Here is a 25,136-nt window from a genome sequence, read left to right on the forward strand (position 1 = left end):
AATAATAAAAACAATCTCAAATGTTTGTCAATCTTAATGACCTTAAAACAAAGGAAAGTAGCAAAAAACGAGTTTTTTGTCATTTATTGTCATTAAAACCTAGTATTAGGTAAATTTAACACTATGCAAATAGGTTCTGTTGTTGTTGCTCCCCTTTGAAGAAGTCAGTTCGAGTTGCTCCCCTTTGACCGTAGAAAACAATCGTCTGGACCAAGAAATCCTGTGTTCATTTACAAGATGTTCTCGGATATGCGTCCATCTGATTTTTCTTTAAAGCATCTTTTCTACCTGGCAATACGCACAAATGACACTGCATCCCGGTGATTCTTGCGTCAACAATTGGGTGTCAACAAGTTAGGTCAGATGCTGAAGGCCATGGCAAAAGACGCCGGCTTTCTCAAGCACAAGAGAATAACGAACCACTCAGTTCGCAAATTCCTGGTCCAAAAACTTCGAAATGCAAACATTCCACCCACTGAAACCATGGCCATAACAGGGCACAAACATGTCCAGTCCATAACCAATTATTCCAACATATCTGTTGAACAGCAGCAAAAGTGTTCATTCTTGCTCAGTCCAGTAAATGTAACAATCCAACAGATTCCTCTTGTTCACCTTCACGCACTGAAACTATGGCCGAAATGCAGCCTAGACAACCGATGTCTACCGTCGAACAAGTTGATCTTGATGTTCGCCCCACCCAGTCACTTCACTTGCAAATGTCTTTCTCTAGTTCGAACAACTTTGCCTCACAATTCTTTGGTGCCACTTTCAACATTCAAAATGTTAATGTATATAATTAGCTTAAATCCAAGTAATCTTTGTTATTTTGTCACGAAATAACCACATATTATAACAAAGAAGGAAATATTGTGCACCTCGTGATCGACTCGATAGTTTGATATCGAAAGTGAATTGTGTGTGGTGTTAGGCTACGTTGTAAACAAATGTAGTTCCTTGTATATAACAACTTAATGCCATATTGATATCATAAAACTTAAAGATTTGCAATTCAATATGATTAAAATTGTAATAAATAACGCTCGACACTTTGTTACAGAACGATATTCTGATTAAAAAAAATGATTATTTGATCAGCGGTTATTTTTGGAACGCGGAGTAATACACTGACCTTGGTTACACTACAGTCATTATCAAAGTACGACAAACACTCATGAAAACTTATTTTGTTTAAATAAAAATAGTTTACTGAATAAAAAGTGGGATAAATAGAATAATAGGTTAGTGTTGATTATAGATCAGGTTTATCATGCTCGGCACGAAAACGAAAAAGCACTCGCCAAGGCTCGTGCTTTTTGTTTTCTAAGCCTCGCATGATAAACCTGATCTATAATCAACACTAACCTATTATTCTCTATATATGTTACTTCGTTTATAGAGATCTTAATAAAACTCTTGCGCTTAACAAGTTTTAGATACGTATTTAACAATTTACGCGTTCATTCTAAAATAAAACAGTTACGACCAATAGTCGTATAGTTTGTAAAAACGTCATTGCAGCCAATCGTGTACGTTGTTACATATGCATTATCATATTCAAGAACCCGGATATTGAATATCGAAGTGTAATGGTGTAACTCCATGTAAATATTGTCAAATGGGTAAGATTTGTGGCGTTTTTGTTCGAGAAATGTTATTCGATGTTCATGGTTTTGGACAAAAAAAAAAGCAGTTAACCTATTTATGTAGATTATTAAGATAATTTCTACAAAACTGATTGGTTAGGTAATATTTTGCGTTGTAATCTGAATCATAAGAATAACAGGCTAGATTGAACTTTACCGGTACGCAATTGTTTACCACTATCGACAAAGCAGGGGTTTGTGGGCGGTTGCCACCGATATTAAGGAAATATATAGGATAAAAAGGATTATTAGGTGTTGCATTAGTTGTTATGGGTAAGGGTTAGGGTACGCCGTTTGATGTTAAGTGTTGCGTACCGGTAAAGTTCAATCGTCCCAGTATCGCACAGTTCCCTCATATCGAACGTCTCCTTGTATCGATCAGAGCTCCAGATAAGGGCCATACAGCCGTATATACGGCTTTTCCATGAAGGTTTACGCATTTTTTTTTATAAACTGGACGTTCAATTACGACTTAAATATCCCTTTTACGCATCTACGAAAAAAATCTGGCCGTACCAATTCGTCCGCGTCAGCCCAGCGTGATTTGTTGGTCTCTAACCTAACGGCACTTAGCATTAATTTATAATTACCAAAAATTGTAGACTGGGTTCAGGTATTATTGTCTATTCTGTCGGGTGATTTCCGGTAACTTGTTAACCCGTCAAAAACAATAAGTATGCGCGCAAGGAAGGCCGGTAAACCAAAAGCGGTTTAAAAAACACACTTTGTTGTCATATAATGGCTACATACGGTCGTCTAACCATCCTGACATTCAATCTGTAACCCAAAAAAATACATTGTCGCCCTGATATTAAACGAGTTGATTGCATCGGTGGCTAAAAACATTAGAAAACACGATGGTAAACAGATGAGACAGTGACATTTCTGATTATTTACTTATTTAGTCATGAGTTTTAATGTGTAGTTGTATTTGCATCATACTTAAGAATGGAAAACCGAATAAAGTAACTATTCAAGAAGCTAAATATATTTATTATAATTGCTGCAAATTTTCTGTTATACACCTTTCAACATCCAAGAACACGGGTCATACAGTACTACCTGTATATTGGGATGTGGTAGTACATGTACTAATTGATTTTCAGCGTTACTCCTTTTCTTTCTGTCAGTGGCAGTACTGTTCCTAATTTCACAAATCCTTATCTGGAGCTCTGATCGATCATTCAGTTCACATTAAGATCGAGTGTCACGTGATGACGTCAAACGCATGGGCTGAGAACGCATGGGCTGAGAGTAATTGCATAGAAACTGAGTTTCTAAATAATACAAAATACTGATTCATCCTGGGTCCGACATCTACAAGCGAATGTAAACAAAAACATTTTGTATCCTCCAATTACCTTGAGTTGAGCATGACCCAAAGTCGATCACTTTGTTTACATTGAAAACACAGCTCTAGTGATGACGTCACACGCATGCGCTCTGAGTATTTTGTTTGACTAACATAGCTACGCTTGAAAATAATTATAGACACAACTAAAATAAGGAAAAAAACAGTTTAATTGCATTTATAAATCTTACTTCAACTGAAATAATCAAAATTTATGCCTATTGCGTGCATTTTGTTCGGTACTCTTCATTAAAGATGCACATAAATTGCAGACCACTGCGCAAGAGTCAACTCATAATTTCATGTATTTGATTTATTTTAAAGAAAATTCTTTTACCCTTTCACGATTCCCAGAAAATGTTGCATGAAACAATCTGTGCGTGCTCATCGCGAAAATAGGTGACATGCCGATATTTACATGTTCAGTGGGTTTACCTTGTCCTGATTGGATGATAACTCTTTTAATAGTAACATGTATGCCGAAGTTTTATTTATTTTTTCGTGTCAATGTTGCTCAAAAGAAGATCGACCGATAAAACGGAAACTTGTTAAATGGTAAATAGAAGTAATAAAAAAAAGTTAAATAAATCTTTCAATCACTCTTAATTTGTTCAGTGAATCGAATATTCGAAGTTTTGGTGACCTCATGCCTATTGCAAACGAGTACTCTCGCTTTTTGGATGTGACCTCTTTGACTCAAGGTTAACAAAGCGCGTAGCCGTAGTGTATGTCAGTGCGGGTGTGTATGGAACTATTGGCTTTGTGTGGTTGAACACGCTGTAAATAAACACTTGACATGGATCTTACGGGAATGAAATAAATCTTTTTAGGTACATCGTTTATTGTGGGATTGTTTGAATTAATTCAGAAATTATTTTAGCTGTTTCCTTATCGGCTCGACTCAAGGTAATTGGAGGATATGTATGTGCATGTATGAAGGCTGTATATGGGGTCTTTAAATATTGAAAGATTTGCTGGGCGTCTAGGGGGCTGATATGGCCCCGTTGGTTGCAGGGTCCAGGGGGGAAGCCCGCGGAAGCTCCATGATGTTAGTGAATTTGAAGGCTTTGACAACCACTTCTCGAGCATGTCACGCCTTATGTACTTTCATCAATGTACCTTTTTATAATGCACAAAATTGCGTAGTTTATACGTAACACAGATGGATATAGTCGGAAGAAATGCTATAAATAAGAACATACTAACAGTTATCAGGCTAGTGGTGAATACAGCAGGGAGAGGGAGAGCATGAAAACAATTTTTGTATTTACAGCAAGATAATGACAAAAAAAAGACAAGATTTTATTTAACTGATTTGTTAAAGATCTATCACTCAATTGCACAGAGTATAAAACATAGCCCGAAACTCTCTAACAGTCTCACAGTCAGCTAAAACTTGCTTTGATTTCATTTCAATCTCACTTAACTGTCCCAACCGTGGGTTTAGCAACAGCACCCTACTAGGGTGTATTTTCGCATATATGTAAATAACCTCATTGATATCTATGTCAATATTCTTATGTAGGATACATTAAGCGATTGTCTGTGATTAGTGGGAAATTTTGTGTACCGGTACGAAAAAAAAGAAAAATGAGTTTAAATAGGTGTTAAAGATCTAGTTAAGTGTGAAACATCAAATGAATTGACTTTTCGTTGGCGATTTAATATTGTCAATCATTTAAAACATTTCTTATAGACCAGGGCTTCCCCTGGCCCAAAAATTTATGTTTTAGCCAAATGGAATTTTTTGTAGCCAAATTTTATAAACCGTAGCCAAAGTTTTAGCAAAGCATTCGGAACTGCCTGTTGTAAGTCTGCACTAAGGGGTGTAAAAGAAGAAACTACAAAACAAAGCTTTAATATGTTTATTACTATAATCATCATGTGTGCATAACAAAAAAACAGATAACAACAAACCATTTATAGATGTACATACATCATAACTCAAGCACATGTTTATAAAATAAGCACATGATAAATATATATTACTTGAGCACACATTATGATAAATATCCTGAACATACATTTTAGCAGAAGGCCATCATCTGCATCACGTGTGCATAACAAAAAACAACAAATAAATAAATAGAATCAATAAAATGTTTGTTCTGGTCTAAGACAAGAACAAATATTTAATTGATTCTATTTATTAACCAGGTTTTCCGAAGGAAAAAACTGGTTTTTAGTTTGGCGAATCCTGGCGGGCTGGCTGGCTGGCTGGCTGGCGGGCGGGCTGGCGGAATAAGCTTGTCCGGGCCATAACTATGTCGTTCATTGTCAGATTTTAAAATCATTTGGCACATTTGTTCACCATCATTGGACGGTGTGTCGCGCGAAATAATTACGTCGATATCTCCAAGGTCAAGGTCACACTTTGAGTTCAAAGGTCAAAAATGGCCATAAATGAGCTTGTCCGAGCCATAACTATGTTGTTCATCGTCAGATTTTAAAATCATTTGGCACATTTGTTCACCATCATTGGACGGTGTGTCGCGCGAAATAATTACGTCGATATCTCCAAGGTCAAGGTCACACTTTGAGTTCAAAGGTCAAAAATGGCCATAAATGAGCTTGTCCTGGCCATAACTATGTCATTCATTGTGAGATTTTAAAATCATTTGGCACATTTGTTCACCATCATGGGACGGTGTGTCCCACGAAAGAATCACGTCAATATCTCCAATGTCAAGGTCGCCACGACTAAAAATAGATTAAAAAAAAAAAAAAAACTTACAAAGGGGGTTAATTTTTTTTGTTCATTTCAAAAGTTCAGTCTGAGTTTTCTCCCTTTATCAGATTTTTTTTCACAATGAAAACCTGGTTTTGTGACAATTTTGTCCCTTGTTAATTTTATTCTAATAATGAGATACAATTACAAATGAGAAATGATTTCTAATACTTTATGCTATTTATCAATTTTCACACATTCAAATACTGACAATTGATGCATTTGGTCTGTAAATAACACTGCACTTGACTTTCCGATTAGTCTACATGTATTTCCATGTAACTCTCCCCCTCTTGTCGATTCAGTGACTTCTAACATGTATAATCTGCAAGGTTTAATAATCATTATTAGGTGGTAAAACACATCTTTGATGTGTCACCGGATTTAAGGAAATTGCTTGATTATCTGATAAAATAAGTATCAGATAATTAAGAATCATAAGTTAAAAGGAATCATCTAATGTCTGACCTGGATAATTGGAGTCACAAAAAATAATTTTAATTTCATTACCAGAAACCCAGCCTATGTGTTGTCATCTCTCTCAAGCATCGAATGATACAGCATCATGATGCTGTCTCCATCCAACTGTCTTTCCACAATGTATACACTTTTGCCATGGCAGAAACACAAAAGAGACACACTTTCAACATAAAAATTTATTGTATCCCAGTCATTGAAATTTAGATGTAAATCTACAAGCAAGTGGGGCTAGTAATATGGGAATTTGAACTAGCCGAGTCAGATTTTACTAGCCCAAACAGTTTTGTTAAAAATGCAGATAAACATAACATAAAACATCCAAAGAAGCATTCATTTATTCAATCCTTAGAACACAATACAACTCTCTTATTAATTTCATCCTCATCCAAGTCAGCTTCCTCTTCATCTGAGCCAGCCTCTTTCGGATCCTGAAATAAGAAGAAATTAATTTCACACACGGATTTCAATTTAATCACAATTATAAATATATACATTAAGTTTAGGTAAAAAATTAGCAGAAATGTAACCCATATATCCATGTGAAAGAGAGAGCAAACCTGAACCACCAGAAAATATATAAGCAATTTAGTGCCAGGTTATTCTACAAAAAGCCAGTTGACAAATGCGTCAATCACACTTACCTCAGATTCGCATTCCTCAACGACGTACTTCAATGACAACTGTTCGGCCATTACTCTCTGTGTCCCGAACGAAACGCAAAAGATTTATTTTACATAATAATAATCCGGGAACCACAAAACCATGCGCTTTATGCGCAGTAATCCAATTATCGGCTGATTGCCCGGCACGTGCGCGCAGTGTGTTAAAACATAAGCAGCTGTTGATTTAAGCGGCTCAAAACTTTGTTTACAAATATTGAAAATGAAATTCGAACTTGTTTTGTTAAATGAATTGTACAAGCACGTCTGGCTTGTAATATTGGATTTCCTACAAGCCCGAATTTAAAAAAACTAGTTTTTTGCTGTCGGACTAGTGCGAGTTTCGACGACTGGTATCCGACATAAAAAACGCACTAAGATTGGAACTATTTATTTAAATCAAATGTGATATTTATACGCTTCTCTGCCATAGCAGATGCACGAGAAAACCACTAAACTAGCAATTATCATATTTCAAGTCACAAATAGTAATATCAGACACAACATACAGGTATATGTAGAAAGCCCACAAGATAACTTTGCAAACATAAATGTTGTCTGATTAAGCTCGTTTAACTTACAGTTATTCTTGCATTAAACCCAACTGTCATAGGGTATGCCGTATTTATAAAACTGAAGACAGACAATGAAAGCATGTAAGAATTGTTAATATTTGACATTTCACAATTTGACAATTTGAATTTGACAATTCACAAGTTTTTTCAAAATCTTTGTTTTTGTTTTACAAACATATTACACATCCGTGTATTCCTTTTCTTTTCTAAAAACATTATATTAAAAGTTATCCTATTTGGATTTTGACATTTAAAACACTGATCACAAAGTTTCAAGACTCCAACAAGCCGTTGCAGTAAATACTGAACAATGGGTCTAGTAATGATGATACCACATATAATAATAAATAGTATGTGTTTTCACCATCAATACTTATAAAAATTGGGCTATTCCTCTTCTCTCTCTTTTCAACACAAACAAAATACACATAATAATAATAATAATAATAATGCATGTAATAACAATAATATTAATATAACATCTTCATAGTGGTTTAATGACATATACCAATCATATTAAATTCAAATATATTCAAGCATTAATGGATGTAATTATTCCTTCTTGTTTCATACATTTCCTAATGAAATTCTGCTTTGTTTACATTTTAAAAGTGCAAAAAAGCAGACGCCATACAATATGATTGGTTGTCTCTTTTACGTCCATGCAGGAGTGGACGCCATTTCAAGGTCGTTCTTTGTGTGAATTCTACATCTCAAAATGGATTTACCTACTTGCGTTTGCGCGGACGTAAAAGAGATAGCCAATCAGAGCCAGGCTTTTGAATACTGTCAACCAATGAAAACGCCGCTTTCTAACATCTTTAGGCAAGACATTGTCCATTAAGTTTATCGAATAGGGCGTTTTTTTTTAAAGCTTTTTGAATAGAAAAGTACAGATATGTTTAAACCAATAGATTTTTATTGAAGCACCGCATTAAGTTTAACACTGCAATGTATTGTTGTATTATAAATGGGACAGCCCGGTAAAATCGGGCTGACCATATTATAGCCGGCTTCTTAAACGTAGAGTTTTATGTTAAGCAGTGTGCTCGGTCAATGGTTTTTAACCGAAGTCCCGAGGGTAAATAACCCCATAATGATGCATTCTTTTATCCTTTAATCGCACCAAACTATCATACAATGTGTCTCTGTAATAAATCTGTAAACAGACAATAAAAGCTTGCAGGCAAAATGAACCTTTAACAATTTGCATATTTTCAAACAAGATGGTAAAAGGCGCTCATTTGAAGAAAAAAAATCAATTATATTAACGCTAGTTACAATTTATTATTTAAAGCAATCAGGTATGTAAACAATTAACTCATTACAAACATTTTCTATATGAAATGAAAATACACAGTATAAAACTACATTTTTTACAACAATCACAAATATCATACATCAAACTTAACAAATATTTCATTTACAAAATTAAAGTATCTACAAATTGTAACACTACATTTCAGGCGACCTGTATAATATACATGTACAATGTACATGTAGAATACATGTAGATTTAATAAAAATACTGATCAAGTACACATGTATTCATTTATAATAATACATACACGCCTTGATAACTTTACAAAAATATTCAGGTACAATAATTTTAATTATGCAAGGATAAAATATATAAAAAATATATTTGAGCGAGTTGTCTTTATGTTGGGCCGACTTTTCCAATAGATTAAGGGTAAGTTGACTATTTTTGAGGGCCAGTTGTCCGCGGTCAAGTTGGCTTTGGGGTGAGTTGCCCCACACATGGAGGTAATTTTCCACTGTACAGAAGTATTGTCCTGACATTAATTTACGTCGAGTAATTTTGAAAAAAAAAGAGTTGAAATGGAACTTTTCTCAACGTGAATGTTACAATTATGTAGATACATTAATTGATGGTTCAATATCTTGTCTTTTGTGTGTGTAAATAGAGGTTTGATTTGTATCCAATATCAGTGAAACAAAGATCTATAAATAAACATGTTAATTTTAAGATCTTAGATTATCAATACAATTAAGCAGTCTGCACTGGCTAATAAGGGGCGACACTTTCCGTTTGTATGAAATTTTTCGTTTAAAGAAAGTCTCTTCTTAGCAAAAGTTTAGTTTAGGCAGACAGTGTTGTCCCTGATTAGCCTGTGCAACTGCATTAAAACACCTTTTTCACAGAGCACAGCACAATTGTTTGTAAACCTTTTCAGGTCAGAAGATGGATGATTTAACACGGATACCCGTGAGTCACTGTCCCAAGGTGTTCATTCAGCGAGACTACTCCAATGGGACGCAACTCTCCTTCCTGAACAAATATCCCCATGAGCTCGAAGGAAAGGTTTGTTTATAGAATTGTATTCATTATTCAAGAGTAACAATTCTTTAGCATCAGTTGATAGGATATCATTGATTCTTCTAGAAGTAGGTATAATTTTGATTTGCAAACTAACTTTGAATCTGATTCTTACCAGTATTTTTTATGCCCCCGAACATCTGTCCGTCACACTTTGCGTTTAGGTTTCGAAAAATTCTCATAACTTCTATAGCAATTTCATATTTGGCATGCATGTGTATATGGACAAGGCCTTTCCAAACGCACACATATCTTGACCCCTGTGACCTTGACCTTGAACTTAGGGTGCACGTTTAGGTTTCGAAATCTGTGTTTAGGTTTTGAAAAAAGCTCATAACTTCTATGTCCCAGGGCTTTCCTTAGACCTCAAATCTCAAGAGTCAAGGACTCTTGGGACCATATTTTCAAGAGTCAAAATCAAACTTCTGAGAGTCCTAATAATAACGCAGGAGAGTCAATGATTTTTTGCAATTTAAGCAAATTACTGAGATATAATAAATAAAAAGCAACAAATTATAAGATACATGTATGTAAACATTTATTTCTTACATTTTACTGTCACTACAACACTATGCATTTAAACACAATATTTCAATGATTAATAAATACAAAACATGTATTCTAATACAACATTAACTTCATGTATACAGCAGAGTAATATGTCATATGTTCTTCTTTCGCATGTTTGGGGGTGTTATGAGCACTGTCATTTAGATCTAAAGTACGCTTTGTCGTTGGCGTCTTACACACACTTTCAGAGTTACTACCGATTCCGAATTCGAAAAGGTTTCTCTGCGACATTTTCCGAATGCACAAGCACAATTACACTTTATCCAATAACTTTGTTTGACCGTTTCGCGTTGCTATTAAATTAAGAATGAAATACAAAATGTGAAAAAAAACCATTTCCGCTGACTATCACAAAAAAACAACAACATACGGGTGGTACCTAAACACAATAGTCTATATAAATCGGTAAACTATAAAAGGAAATTATTTCTACTCGCCGATAAAGGTGCCTCCGTATTTAATCCCATCAAAAATTCCGACGCCCTTTAATTATTTCATGTGCCATCTTCACTGAAGACGTGCGACAAACACGCCGTTTTCTATGCCTTCTCAAACGGTCAATTATTACGCCTACATGTATTTTGTAATCAATTAGCTCATGCAAAAATTGTCACTTTGCCACAAGGTCAGTTATATCGGTTCTATAGTTATTTTTAGCAACTTTGATACCAAGCGTGTAATTTGACGTTGTAGACAGTACATATGCCAGCATAACTTTCGCGCGTCTTTGAACTGAGCAATCATGAAGTAAAACAGTGATGGGTGCATTCAGCTTTGGAAATACATTCTGCCATACTCTGGAAATATCTCAAAATATGCTTTACGGTGTTCTGTGGATATGGATGTTATTATTTTATATTGAATATTATTAAAACGGACGCGGATGAGTCCATTCTGTTTTGGTGGGTTTATAGTTCTTCTTATATGCTCTGAGCTTTGATGAGTACATACGTACAGCTCAGAGGGTCAATAGCTGGGAGTTGGATTATTGCAACTAGGTGGTTTTTTTGCTACACGTCTTTTCCGCAAACAGCTGATAACAAACGCTATGATAAATAATGGAAAGTTAATACACGCGTCATCGAACCAGCAGTATTTTAATTGTTCAATACTAGATTTCTTAATTAACCAAACTCCGCCTACTGGGTGGACTTGTGCTTCGATGATTGGAAACGGGCGTTAACGATTAGCGTGTACTAAATGAGATACTCCGCCCCGAGCCAATTATCGCTTAGTCTTAACAACTTTTGATCTCGTTGACGAAAGTCGGTATATTCCCCCGGGTCAAATGTGACGCATGACATAATTTTCTCAAGAGTCAAAAAGGGGTCTTCTGTAATTTTCAAGCGTCAAAACCCGGGAGCTCGGGTCAAAGGAAAGCCCTGTGTCCCTTGAGCTATAACCTTCATATTTGGTATGCATGTGTATATGGACAAGGCTTTTCCAAACCCACAAAAATTGCATGTGTATATGGACAAGGCCTTTCCATAAGCACACAAATTTTGACCCCTGTGACCTTGACCTTGAACTTAGGGTCCGCGTTAAGGTTTCAAAATCTGTGTTAAGGTTTCGAAAAATGCTCATAACTTCTTTGTCCCTTGAGATATAACCTTCATATTTGGTATGCATGTGTAAATGGACAAGGCCTTTCCATGCACACACAAAATGTGACCCCTGTGACCTTGACCTTGAACTTAGGGTCTGCGTTTAGGTTTCAAACTCTGCGTTTAGGTTTCAAAAATGCTCATAACTTCTTTGTCCCTTGAGATATAACCTTCATATTTGGAATGCATGTGTATATGGACAAGGCCTTTCCATACGCACACATTTTTTTACCCCTGTTACCTTGACCTTGAACTTAGGGTCCGCGTTTAGGTTTTGAAATCTGCGTTTAGGTTTTCAAAAAATGCTCATAACTTTCGTGTCGCTTCAGATGTATACTTCATATTTGGCATGCATGTGTATATGGACAAGGCCTCTCCATATGCACACAAATGTTGACCCCTGTTACCTTTACCCTTGGGCCTGTGTTTAGGTTTTGAAATCTGCTTTTATGTAGTGTCAAAGTTACATTTGGGGGAATCCTTGTCGTGTGGACACATTTCTTGTTTTAACCTATTTATTATGCCCCCCTTCGAAGAAGAGGGGGTATATTGCTTTGCTCATGTCGGTCTGTCGGTCGGTCGGTCTGTCGGTCCGTCCACCAGGTGGTTGTCAGACGATAACTCAAGAACGCTTGGGCCTAGGATCATGAAACTTCATAGGTACATTGATCATGACTCGCAGATGACCCCTATTGATTTTGAGGTCACTAGGTCAAAGGTCAAGGTCACGGTGACCTGAAATAGTAAAATGGTTTTTGAATGATTACTCAAGAACGCATACGCCTAGGATCATGAAACTTCATGGGTAGATTGATCATGACTTGCAGATGACCCCTATTGATTTTGAGGTCACTAGATCAAAGGTCAAGGTCACGGTGACCCGAAATAGTAAAATGGTTTCCGGATGATAACTCAGAACGCATACGCTTAGGATCATGAAACTTCATGGGTAGATTGATCATGACTCGCAGATGACCCCTATTGATTTTGAGGTCACTAGGTCAAAGGTCAAGGTCACGGTGACCCGAAATAGTAAAATGGTTTTTGGATGATAACTCAAGAACGCATACGCCTAGGATCATGAAACTTCATAGGTAGATTGATCATGACTTGCAGATGACCCCTATTGATTTTGAGATCACAAGGTCAAAGGTCAAGGTCACGGTGACCCAAAATAGTAAAATGATTTTCGGATGATAACTCAAGAACGCTTTTGCCTAGGATCATGACACTTCATAGGTACATTGATCGTGACCCGCAGATGACCCCTATTGATTTTCAGGTCACTAGGTCAAAGGTCAAGGTCACAGTGACAAAAATCGTATTCACACAATGGCTGCCACTACAACGGACAGCCCATATGGGGGGGCATGCATGTTTTACAAACAGCCTTTGTTTAAGTTTGATTGCATCAAAAGCCTAAGGCTTATTTGAAATGCTCTTGAGTCTGTTTCCCGGGACTAGAACCAGTAATTGGTGTCTTTGTGGGAGATTGAACCAGTGACCTCCCAATGGCTACACCATGGCGACTTCTTTCTTTGACCTTAGGTTGCAGTTACAGTAGTGCACTTAGTGGTGTTAATTAGAGCTGCAACGATTCACCAACAGCTCGATTCGATTTCGATTTCAGACACTCCGATACCGATTTTTTCGATTCGATTCATCTTCAAACCTAGTTGTATCATATATTCACTCTTCTGCCTCAAAATAAACATTTCTTTTCATAAGTGTCACATACCTAGATAACGTGGGCATTAGTCAAATTGTGTGTTTGTTTGATATAGTTTGGTTGGTTCAACAGTGTTTTAAAAACTGTTGAAAGTGTGTTAAATTAACATTTGTAAGAAATATTTTGCAAGAAACTGCCAATTGTCTTACAAACTATGTCAATATTTCAATAAAACACATTAAAAAAGAAAAGCAAATTAGGACTCAATTTTAATATAAAAAACTTTTGACTAGAAGATGGTGTTGATTACACAAAAAATAATCAAATAAATAATAACATCTGGAATCAGTGGAGTGATAGTATTATCACTATCATACTTGTATCCAAAACCGCTACAAGCACATCTACCATGGAGCCGTGACAGCATCATCTGTTACCTGTAGGACAAAGCACATTCTCTAATAAACTCAACAAATTCCCAACAGAAACATAACTACTTTTCTGGCTGGCCATATGAGTAGTTGCATTTGTGCTACCTCTTAGTCTTGCTAAATCAACGTTATGTTTGCATCCGTGAAGCACAGTTTACACTTTGCTTTATCGGGAGGGCTACCATCTCGAAACCCAAAATACTGCCACCTTTTTGATTTTAGCTTCTTAGGCGCATCTGATAATTTCAATTTGTCGGTCACACTTGTTTTGACGCTTTTTCAGAAAGTAGACCGTAACGCGCTTATTGATTGAATGACTAAAGTAATAAGCAGCCAATCACGCGCGTCATAATTACAGGTAAAAATAAAACCTTCACCTGCCCGTATCAAATAGTCAGAAAACAGCAAGCTTTATGTATCTATGTATATATATGTCTATATGTTAAATAATTGAATCGAATTTGGTAGGTTTGGTATCGTAATCGAATCGACGCATTGCATTTTCGTTGCAGCTCTAGTGTTAATGACTAATGTTTAATTCATGTCAACTCGCAGTTTGCTTAGGTTTTATGCTGTTTGCTGCTCATCATTCTGCTCATCAGTATCTAAGGTTTGGAAATGAAGCATCTAAAACTTGAATCTGGTGAGAAAGGACTTAAATTGAATGAAACTTTCTAAAGGACTACAAAGTCTTCAAAAGGCTTATCTACATGTAATTGGTAAAGGGTACATTATTATGCTAGTGGCAAATTGCTAAGCCAGAGTTGGTTAAATGACCATCATGATCATATGAAAACTTTTGAAAACAATGAAACAATACAAATAGATATAAAAACCAGTGTTTTTTATCATTCAAATTTGGGGCCGGTCATTGGCCCCATTCCTAATGAAAAAAGGGATTTATTTTTCCCAAATGGGAGCTAACATTCCTAACGGAAGGTTTAAAAAAAATAAAAAAATTTTATATAAATCTCGATATTTTGTTTATCTCTCATCCATATAAGTTCAACCTTAGTAAATATAATACTGAAAACGCTTATATCCTCAATTTTTAAGCATTTTTAGCTCATCTATTTTTTGAAAAAAAATTATGAGCTATTGTCATCACCTTGGCGTCGGCGTTGGCGTTGGCGTTGGCGTTGGCGTTGGCGTCGGCGTCCGGTTAAGTTTTGCGTTTAGGTCCACTTTTCTCAGAAAGTATCAATGCTATTGCATTCAAACTTGGTACACTTACTTACTATCATGAGGGGACTAGGCAGGCAAAGTTAGATAACTCTGGCGTGCATTTTGACAGAATTATGTGCCCTTTTTGTACTTAAAAAATTGCAAATTTTGGTTAAGTTTTGCGTTTAGTTCCACTTTTCTCAGTAAGTATCAATGCTATTGCATTCAAACTTGGTACACTTACTTACTATCATGAGGGGACTGGGCAGGCAAAGTTAGATAACTCTGGCATGCATTTTGACAGAATTATGTGCCCTTTTTATACTTAGAAAATTGACAATTTTGGTTAAGTTTTGTGTTTAGGTCCATTTTATTAGCTCATCTATTTTTTGAAAAAAAATTATGAGCTATTGTCATCACCTTGGCGTCGGCGTTGGCGTTGGCGTTGGCGTTGGCGTTGGCGTTGGCGTCGGCGTCCGGTTAAGTTTTGCGTTTAGGTCCACTTTTCTCAGAAAGTATCAATGCTATTGCATTCAAACTTGGTACACTTACTTACTATCATGAGGGGACTAGGCAGGCAAAGTTAGATAACTCTGGCGTGCATTTTGACAGAATTATGTGCCCTTTTTATACTTAAAAAATTGCAAATTTTGGTTAAGTTTTGCGTTTAGTTCCACTTTTCTCAGTAAGTATCAATGCTATTGCATTCAAACTTGGTACACTTACTTACTATCATGAAGGGACTGGGCAGGCAAAGTTAGATAACTCTGGCATGCATTTTGACAGAATTATGTGCCCTTTTTATACTTAGAAAATTGACAATTTTGGTTAAGTTTTGTGTTTAGGTCCATTTTATTCCTTAAGCATCAAAGCTATTGCTTTCATACTTGCAACACTTACTAACTATCATAAGGGGACTGTGCAGGCAAAGTAATGTAACTCTGACTGGCATTTTGACAGAATTATGTGCCCTTTTTATACTTAGAAAATTGAAAATTTGATTAAGTTTTGTGTTTAGGTCCACTTTATTCCTACAGTATCAAAGCTATTGCTTTCATACTTGCAAGATTTATGAACTATCATAAGGGGACGGTGCAGGCAAAGTTATGTAACTCTGACTGGCATTTGGACGGAATTATGGGCCCTTTATACTTAGAAAATTGAAAATTTGGTTAAGATTTATGTTTTGGTCACTTTACCCCTAAAGTATCATAGATATTGCTTTCATACTTGGAACACTCACAAACTATCATAAGGGTACAGTAAAAGGACAAGTTGCATAACTCTGGTTGTCATTGTTACGGAATTATGGCCCTTTTTTGACTTAGTAACTTTTAATATATGGTTAAATTTTGTGTTTCGATCCACTCGAAGTATCAAGGCTATTGCTTTCAAACTTCAAATACTTACATGCTATCATGAGGTTACTGTACCTGGCAACTTGAATTTTACTTTGACCTTTGAATGACCTTGACTCTCAAGGTCAAATTATTAAATTTTGCTAAAATTGCCATAACTTCTTTATTTATGATTAGATTTGATTGATACTTTGATGAAACTACTCTTACCTGACATACCACAATAGACTTCACCCAAACCATCCCCCGTGCCCTCCCCCCCCTCCCCCCCCTCCCCCCCCCCCCTAATTTTTTTTTTTTTTTTTTTTTTTTTTATAAGATCATCTCACAAATGACCACCACACCCTCACACTATACCCCCCACCCCACCCCCCCACCCCCCCCCCCCAAATTTTTTTTTGATTTTTTTTTTTTTTTTTTTTTTTTTAAGATCATCTCACAAATTATCACCACACCCTCACACTATACCCCCCCCCCGATTTTTTTATTTTTTTATTTTTTTTTCGCTTTTTTGGAAGATAATGTAATAAATGTCCACAACCCCACACTATACACCCCTCTTCACTCCACTCCTCCCTCCTTTGTGATTGAAAATGAGAGTCCCTTCACCTTTAAAAAGAAAATAGATGAGCGGTCTGCACCCGCAAGGCGGTGCTCTTGTTCCTTAAGCATCAAAGCTATTGCTTTCATACTTGCAACACTTACTAACTATCATAAGGGGACTGTGCAGGCAAAGTAATGTAACTCTGACTGGCATTTTGACAGAATTATGTGCCCTTTTTATACTTAGAAAATTGAAAATTTGATTAAGTTTTGTGTTTAGGTCCACTTTATTCCTACAGTATCAAAGCTATTGCTTTCATACTTGCAAGATTTATGAACTATCATAAGGGGACGGTGCAGGCAAAGTTATGTAACTCTGACTGGCATTTGGACGGAATTATGGGCCCTTTATACTTAGAAAATTGAAAATTTGGTTAAGATTTATGTTTTGGTCACTTTACCCCTAAAGTATCATAGATATTGCTTTCATACTTGGAACACTCACAAACTATCATAAGGGTACAGTAAAAGGACAAGTTGCATAACTCTGGTTGTCATTGTTACGGAATTATGGCCCTTTTTTGACTTAGTAACTTTTAATATATGGTTAAATTTTGTGTTTCGATCCACTCGAAGTATCAAGGCTATTGCTTTCAAACTTCAAATACTTACATGCTATCATGAGGTTACTGTACCTGGCAACTTGAATTTTACTTTGACCTTTGAATGACCTTGACTCTCAAGGTCAAATTATTAAATTTTGCTAAAATTGCCATAACTTCTTTATTTATGATTAGATTTGATTGATACTTTGATGAAACTACTCTTACCTGACATACCACAATAGACTTCACCCAAACCATCCCCCGTGCCCTCCCCCCCCTCCCCCCCTCCCCCCCCCCCCCTAATTTTTTTTTTTTTTTTTTTTTTTTATAAGATCATCTCACAAATGACCACCACACCCTCACACTATACCCCCACCCCACCCCCCCACCCCCCCCCCCAAATTTTTTTTTTGATTTTTTTTTTTTTTTTTTTTTTTTTTTAAGATCATCTCACAAATTATCACCACACCCTCACACTATACCCCCCCCCCCCCCCCCCCCCGATTTTTTTTTTTTTTTTTTTTTTTTTTTTCGCTTTTTGGAAGATAATGTAATAAATGTCCACAACCCCACACTATACACCCCTCTTCACTCCACTCCTCCCTCCTTTGTGATTGAAAATGAGAGTCCCTTCACCTTTAAAAAGAAAATAGATGAGCGGTCTGCACCCGCAAGGCGGTGCTCTTGTTTAGCTAAACAATAACAACACAAATTTCCCAATTTTACATTAAACACCGTAAATTTTCCCAATCCAAAGGGACCCGGCCCCATTCCCAAAATGGTAAAAAACAACACTGAGTGAAAACACACACAACTGAACTCTATGCAGAATATGTCATTTCCTTCAGGTTGATGCCCAGACATTCCAGACAACGGTGTCAAAGTTGAACTCCATGTATGAGGAGGCTGAGACACTGAGTGGGATGACGTACTGCGAGAGTTGTCTGGCCTGCCTCACTGCGTACCTCTCCTACATCTGCATGAAAACACACTACGAAAAGGTATGTACCAAAATGCATTCATGTCTTACATCTGCATGAATACACACTACGATAAGGTATGTATGAAACTGTATTTATATCTTGCATCTGCATGAAAACACACTGCGAAAAGGTAGGACAAAACTGCATTAATATATTTCATTTGCATGAAAAAACACTACGAAAAGGTACATTCAAAACTGCATTCATCTCTTTCATCTGCATGAAAACACACTACGAAAAGGTACATACCAAACTGAAGTCATATCTTACATCTGTAGAAAACACACTACGAAAAGGTACGTACCAAACAGCAGTTATGTCTTACACCTGCATGAAAACACACTACGAAAAGGTATGTACCAAACTGCATTCATATCTTACATCTTCATGAAAACACACTACGATAAGGTACATACAAAACTTGATTCATTTCTTACATCTGCATGGAAACCTACAAAAAGGTACGTACGAAACTGCATTCATTTCTTACATCTGCATGGAAACCTTCTACAAAAAGGTACGTACGAAACTGCATTTATGTCTTTCTTTTGCATGAAATCTGGCTACAAAAATGTACTTGCAGAACTGTGTTCATATCCTACAACTGCATGAAAAAAACACACTACAAAAAGGTACTTAACAATTTCCTTGCTGCTCAAAGGTAAGTGAAATGACTAAATGCAGGGCTGCCCTTGACTCAAACGTTTTTTAGCCATATTTTAGTAAAAACATGTTTGAACTTATTAAAATAGATTTTAATTTAATTAGATGTTTTACTCACGGGCAAATTGGTCAAATTGCATATCTGATTTGTAAGGATTAAAGAACTGTATTCATATCCTACATTGTCAAGGTTAGAAGTAGAATAGAACATTTTCACCACATTTGCTTATTTGTCCTCATACAACTTTTGATAACATTGACATAAGAATTCTATCAAAACATTAATGAGCCAAGGGCTAATTTACTCCTAGTGGACTGAAGTTTTATGATTTTACTGCCAATTAACAATAATTTTACAGTGTTAGTGTAGCACATAATAAAATAGACATGCCCATTTTCAAATGTCATTTACTGTACATAAGCTTTGATAGATAGCATTCTATAACCAAACAGTCTTGTTTGCAACTGTTTTACTTCATCGGACATCTCTTAAGCTTCGATTTTGTTAGTGTTAACGCAAACTGCAACTGTCCAGATAAGATCTTTGGTGGTTTGCAAGTTCGGCTTGTTTATCTAGTTCTGTTCATTTCTCAAATTCCTTCTGTGTTTTCAGATGCTACAGAAAGTTAGTGTATACATCAATGAACAGAACCAGAATGTGTACATCCCACGGGGACTGATGCTGATAGACCCAGTAGAAAGGGGACTTCGTGTAGTATCCTTTACCGTGATCTTAACTCTTTCACACTTGGGAAGCAAAGTGAAAATGGCAAACAGCATTAAGCAGAAAAGCCCGAGAGTAACTCACAGTGTTTTCAGGTTTTATGCTGTTTGCTGCAAATCGGTACCTAAGGGATGCAAATGAAACCTTTGAAGTTTGAATCTAATAAGAAAGTCTTTAATTAAGTTTAATTTTCTTAGTGGTTAAGTTTTAAAGGGAGGAATTTCATTTTCCTTTTTATCTTAATGGGTCAGTATCACAATGTTTGGGATTTTTAAGGGCTATTTTACACTGTGGGTCATCTAAGCATGCAGTTTCACTGATTTTTATGCCCCGAAGGTGGACATATAGTGATCGCATTTCCATCCGTCTGTCCGTCCGCCTATCTGTCTGTCTGTCCGTCACACTTTGCGTTAAGGTTTTGAAAAATGCTCATAATTTCTATGTCACTTCAGATATAACTTTCATATTTGGTATGCATGTGTTTATGGACAAGGCCTTTCCATACGCACACAAACTTTGACCCCTTTGACCTTGAACTTAGGGTCCACATTTAGGTTTCGAAATCTGCATTTAGGTTTCAAAAAAGCTTTTTTATGGGGGCATATGTCATCCTATAGTGACAGCTCTTGTTCTAACAAAGGTAGCAGTTTAGCATCTTATTTTATTGAAAGCCCTGCTGCTTTTAGCTAACACTAAGCATGCTGCCATGATGATTATTCTTTCGTGGGGCATATCCATATTCATCATGGTACTGTCGTTATTTGTCTTAAGTTTGGACCTTTAAAATACATGTGAGCTGTGCTCTGTGAAAAGGGGGGTTTAATGTATGCGCGTAAAGTGTCATCCCAGATAAGCCTGTGCAGTCCACACAGGCTTATCAGAGATGACACTTTCTGCTTCTATGATTTATCATTTCTTGAAATTTTCTTCTTAGCAAAAATCAAGTTTTTAAAATTTAGGTGGTGATTGTTGTTGATTTAATTATTGGTTATTTGATGTAAAACCAGTTGAAGACAATACATTGTAAAGACATTCTAAGTAGACCATGAAAGATTCGAATTTTCCTTGACCTTGAACTCAGCTGGAGATATGTGTGCTATCTGACTCTAGTGCCGGGAGATGAACAAAATGTTCTCTGTTGGTTTTTAAACTTTGTTTATCGGATGGTCACCTGTCATCATGTCCTTTGTTAATATTGCTGTCATCTGCAAGAACAACCTCGAGAGATTTCTTCATATCTTCCTGGCAACATTCAGAAGCAATTGTTCTATCTGCATGAGACAATGTTATTGATAGGGATTTCATTTTTTTTTATCATAACTCTCAGAGTCTTTTTAACCTTCTTGGAATATTGGTTTCTTTATTATGTGGAAAAAAATATTTAGGGCATTTTGGGAGAAACAATTTATAACTAAGGAATGAAGAATAAAATAGAAAAATCTTCTTCATATTGGTTTTAACATCTTTGGGAGAGGTGGCAGCACCCCTGTATATGGAGATTTTCATATGAAAGGGGATTTGTTTTTCAGCTAAGCATGCTTATTTGTATTTATTGATTTTATTCTACTTTGATATTAAATATCAATCAAATGCATTGTTACAAAAGAAATTAAGATCAGTTAGATCACTCTTGGTATGATAAAAATGTTTGAATTACGTGTATTTAAAATGTCTCTAGATTTGTCTTTTGTTTTTAAATAAAGCTAAAATGAAAGGCAATTATAGCGGGAAATATTATTTATATGGGCGGACATCTTTAAGTACCTCCTTTACAGAATGAAAAAAAAGTCCCTGACTTTAATGAATAATTCGGATCATTAAACAATGTTATGTTGTATGGCATACTTTCAGATATACATGAATTAGTATTCTCTTTAAATCTGCATATAGTAAATCGGCTAGATTGCACTTTACTGGTACGCAGTTGTTTAACTTTATCGACAAAGCAGGGGTTTGGGGGCGGTAGCCCATGATACTAAGAATATATATAGGATAAAAAGGATTATTATGTGTTAGGTGTGTTGCGTTAGGTGGTAGGTGTTGTGTTAGGTGTTGTTAGGTGTAAGGTTTTATGTACCGGTAAAGTGCAATTGCCCCATTAAATCTGCAGTTTGGGGAAAAATAATTGCAACTTTTCCGTATCATTAACACATGACCCTCTCAATGCCACTTATTATAAATTTTTGAATAAATAATGCCTTTTCCAGCATGTTTAATTATACATTGTATCTAAAATCTAAATTGGTAGATTATACCTGGTCATCAATTAAGACAATATTTTATCACAACCATATTGTCCCACATATATAGATTGTCATAGTCATTGAAATGAATGAGTATTTATTCTGCAATCATGTTTCTTCATTTTTCTGTCATTTTTATGAAAGTGTGTCAAACCCACTCTTATTTTTGCACATTTTTTTAACAATAATACATCATCATATGTTATAACAAAATGTTTGTAAGAAAAGCACATTTATTGGGCATTGTGATTTGTTCTTGTAAAATGCGGTAATGACACAATTTGGCTATTTCTGTCATAATACATGGATTAATATAATGTTTTAAGATTAGACCAGTAATATTTTTTTTAATTAAATATTTATTAAATCGTCAAGAACAACTTTTAAGTTTAATGTGTTATTATTGTAAAGGATATTTTACAGAACAGGAGTATATGTTTAGCATACATGTATGCATTGTATATGAGGTTTTGATTGTACATGTATGTTGCCTATTTGAAGACATTCTTATTGTTCAGTGAAATCTGCGATGTGTGTTTTCATCACGTTTTTGATAACATTATCATTGCTTATGTGAGTTGTTTGCTAAATCATCCTTAACATGGAAACCATCATCATCAAGCATCTGGCCCCTCCACTGGGGTATTGTTATAATAGATACTTCATGTTTATTTATTTTGTGTAGCTTTTCCTTTCCACAATAGCAAACTATATTGTTGAGGTATTTTATTACAGACTTGCAGATTCACTCTATGAGAGCATGCGATTACTACACATTTCTTTATAAATATTTTAATAATTTGTTAGATTAATGTGTTTTCCTTTTCTGAAAATGATGAAAAAATGAAAACGTAATGCTATCCGCATTTCCAAATTTGTCCTTTCTATAAATTGTATTCATAATTGTTCTCAATATTATATCTTTATGTATTTTTGTATTGATTGGTTAAACGCTTAAAGTTGGGTTAAGTTGGTTTAAAACTTTAATGGATGTGTTGACAAATTATCGAAATAACAGCTTTCCAACTTTTTGTCACAGACTAAGAAATAGAATACCGCATAAAACACCGGAAGTGAAAAAACACATATGCTGTAAATTTATACTGAAAATACATTTCCGTAAATGAAAAATCATAATTTAAATTTTATAAAATTATTGAGATTTACACATTCAAAAATATTGAATCCATTGGTATGTTTTTAACCAGGTTTTCCGAAGGAAAAAACTGGTTATTAGATTGGCGAATGCGGGCTGGCTGGCTGGCTGGCGGGCTGGCGGAACAAGCTTGTCCGGGCCATAACTATGTCGTTCATTGTCAGATTTTAAAATCATTTGGCACATTTGTTCACCATCATTGGATGGTGTGTCGCGCGAAATAATTACGTCGATATCTCCAAGGTCAAGGTCACACTTTGAGTTCAAAGGTAAAAAATGGCCATAAATGAGCTTGTTCTGGCCATAACTATGTCATTCATTGTGAGATTTTAAAATCATTAGGCACATTTGTTCACCATCATGGGACGGTGTGTCGCACGAAAGAATCACGTCAATATCTCCAATGTCAAGGTCGCCACGACTAAAAATAGATTTTTTTTAAAACAAACTTACAAAGGGGGTTAATTTTGTTTGTTCATTTCAAAAGTTCAGTTTGAGTTTTCTCCCTTTATCAGATTTTTTTTTCACAATGAAAACCTGGTTTTGAGACAATTTTGTCCCTTGTGTATTTTTTGTTACAAAACGTGAATCAGCATTTAAAGTATAAAATACTTTCAAGAGAAAATGAGACTGGATAGTAGAGTGGGTAAGTTGATTGACTTTAAATGCAAAGATCAAGGGTTTGAGTCCTAAAGGGGATACACGTTTTTATTTTTATTTAAATACATGCTTGTTAATAAAGTAGAACTCTACAGTTTTGATGTTCAATTCTAGCAATTAAAGGCATTTACTGACACACTTAAAAACAAAACAAATCTGTGACTGTATAGTATTGTTTGCATGTTTGTGATTCTCAACGATTTAATTTCTGTACATTTTCGCACGTTACATCGTTCCTATTAAACAAGTTTTCCTTTGATTGTACATTTGTTTCCAACATTTGTGTTATCTTGTGTACATTTTGAAGCTTCTGTGATTAAATATTCTGTATCCCTAGAATTTGTCATTGACCTTTTCGACATTATTTTAAGGGAGACAACTCCGAGTGGATTAAGTGAGGTCGGGGTTAACTCGATCATCTACTGCAGTGCTTAACTGGTCCCCCGTTGAATATAACCGTTGACTCCGTTGACTATAATATACAACAGGTACAGGCTAATGTATCGGCGATTTTAATTGGATAACGCGAAGACCAATCGATAGCGCTGTTCTTGACGTGACGTTACTATGTTATGGTTTGCGCGAGGGGTTTCCCAGATTATTTTTTTAATATCTCTATCATTCCGTTGATAACTAGATCAATACAAAGATGCACATGCTCACAAATCAAGAATTTCCACTTTTACGTTACGCGAGGATATTATGTATCATGTAGTATTCAAGCTGCATATGTATTATGAATCTTATTTGACAAGAACGAGCTTTTATTCTTACATGTCAGCTGTCAAAAAGTTCGGGGAAATAAACCGGAAATGGTAGACGAATTACTTCCCCTGATATATTTCTAAAAATAACCGGTCCAATTTTGGACCGGTAAAATTAGCTTGTACCGATCCCTATATAGAGAGTAGCGATAGATAAGGGGAGGTAACCAATCTACTGCAGTGCGTCTGCATAGAGGTCTGTGTTGATGCAATTATAAT

The 25,136-nt window shown here is 35.7% G+C and overlaps 1 protein-coding gene across 1 annotated transcript; it reads left to right on the forward strand.

Moving 5' to 3' along the window:
* The first annotated feature begins 1,476 nt into the window (after nt 1–1,476).
* Nucleotides 1,477–24,485, forward strand: LOC127841383 (golgin subfamily A member 7-like). The gene is made up of 5 exons (XM_052370191.1): nt 1,477–1,622; nt 9,638–9,765; nt 18,573–18,725; nt 19,984–20,085; nt 21,176–24,485. The coding sequence occupies exons 1-5, from the start codon at nt 1,619–1,621 to the stop codon at nt 21,215–21,217; spliced, it is 429 nt and encodes a 142-aa protein (XP_052226151.1). The 5' UTR covers nt 1,477–1,618; the 3' UTR covers nt 21,218–24,485.
* The last annotated feature ends 651 nt before the right edge of the window (nt 24,486–25,136 follow it).

Source organism: Dreissena polymorpha, chromosome 8 (genome assembly GCF_020536995.1).
Source record: "Dreissena polymorpha isolate Duluth1 chromosome 8, UMN_Dpol_1.0, whole genome shotgun sequence".
NCBI lineage: Eukaryota > Metazoa > Mollusca > Bivalvia > Myida > Dreissenidae > Dreissena > Dreissena polymorpha.

Excerpts from the sequence above, each read along its gene's own strand:
- LOC127841383 (XM_052370191.1), top strand. Across the intron at positions 18,726-19,983 it reads TGAAAACACACTACGAAAAG|ATGCTACAGAAAGTTAGTGT; the intron begins GTATGTACCAAA and ends CTGTGTTTTCAG. Across the intron at positions 20,086-21,175 it reads TAGAAAGGGGACTTCGTGTA|CTGGAGATATGTGTGCTATC; the intron begins GTATCCTTTACC and ends CCTTGAACTCAG.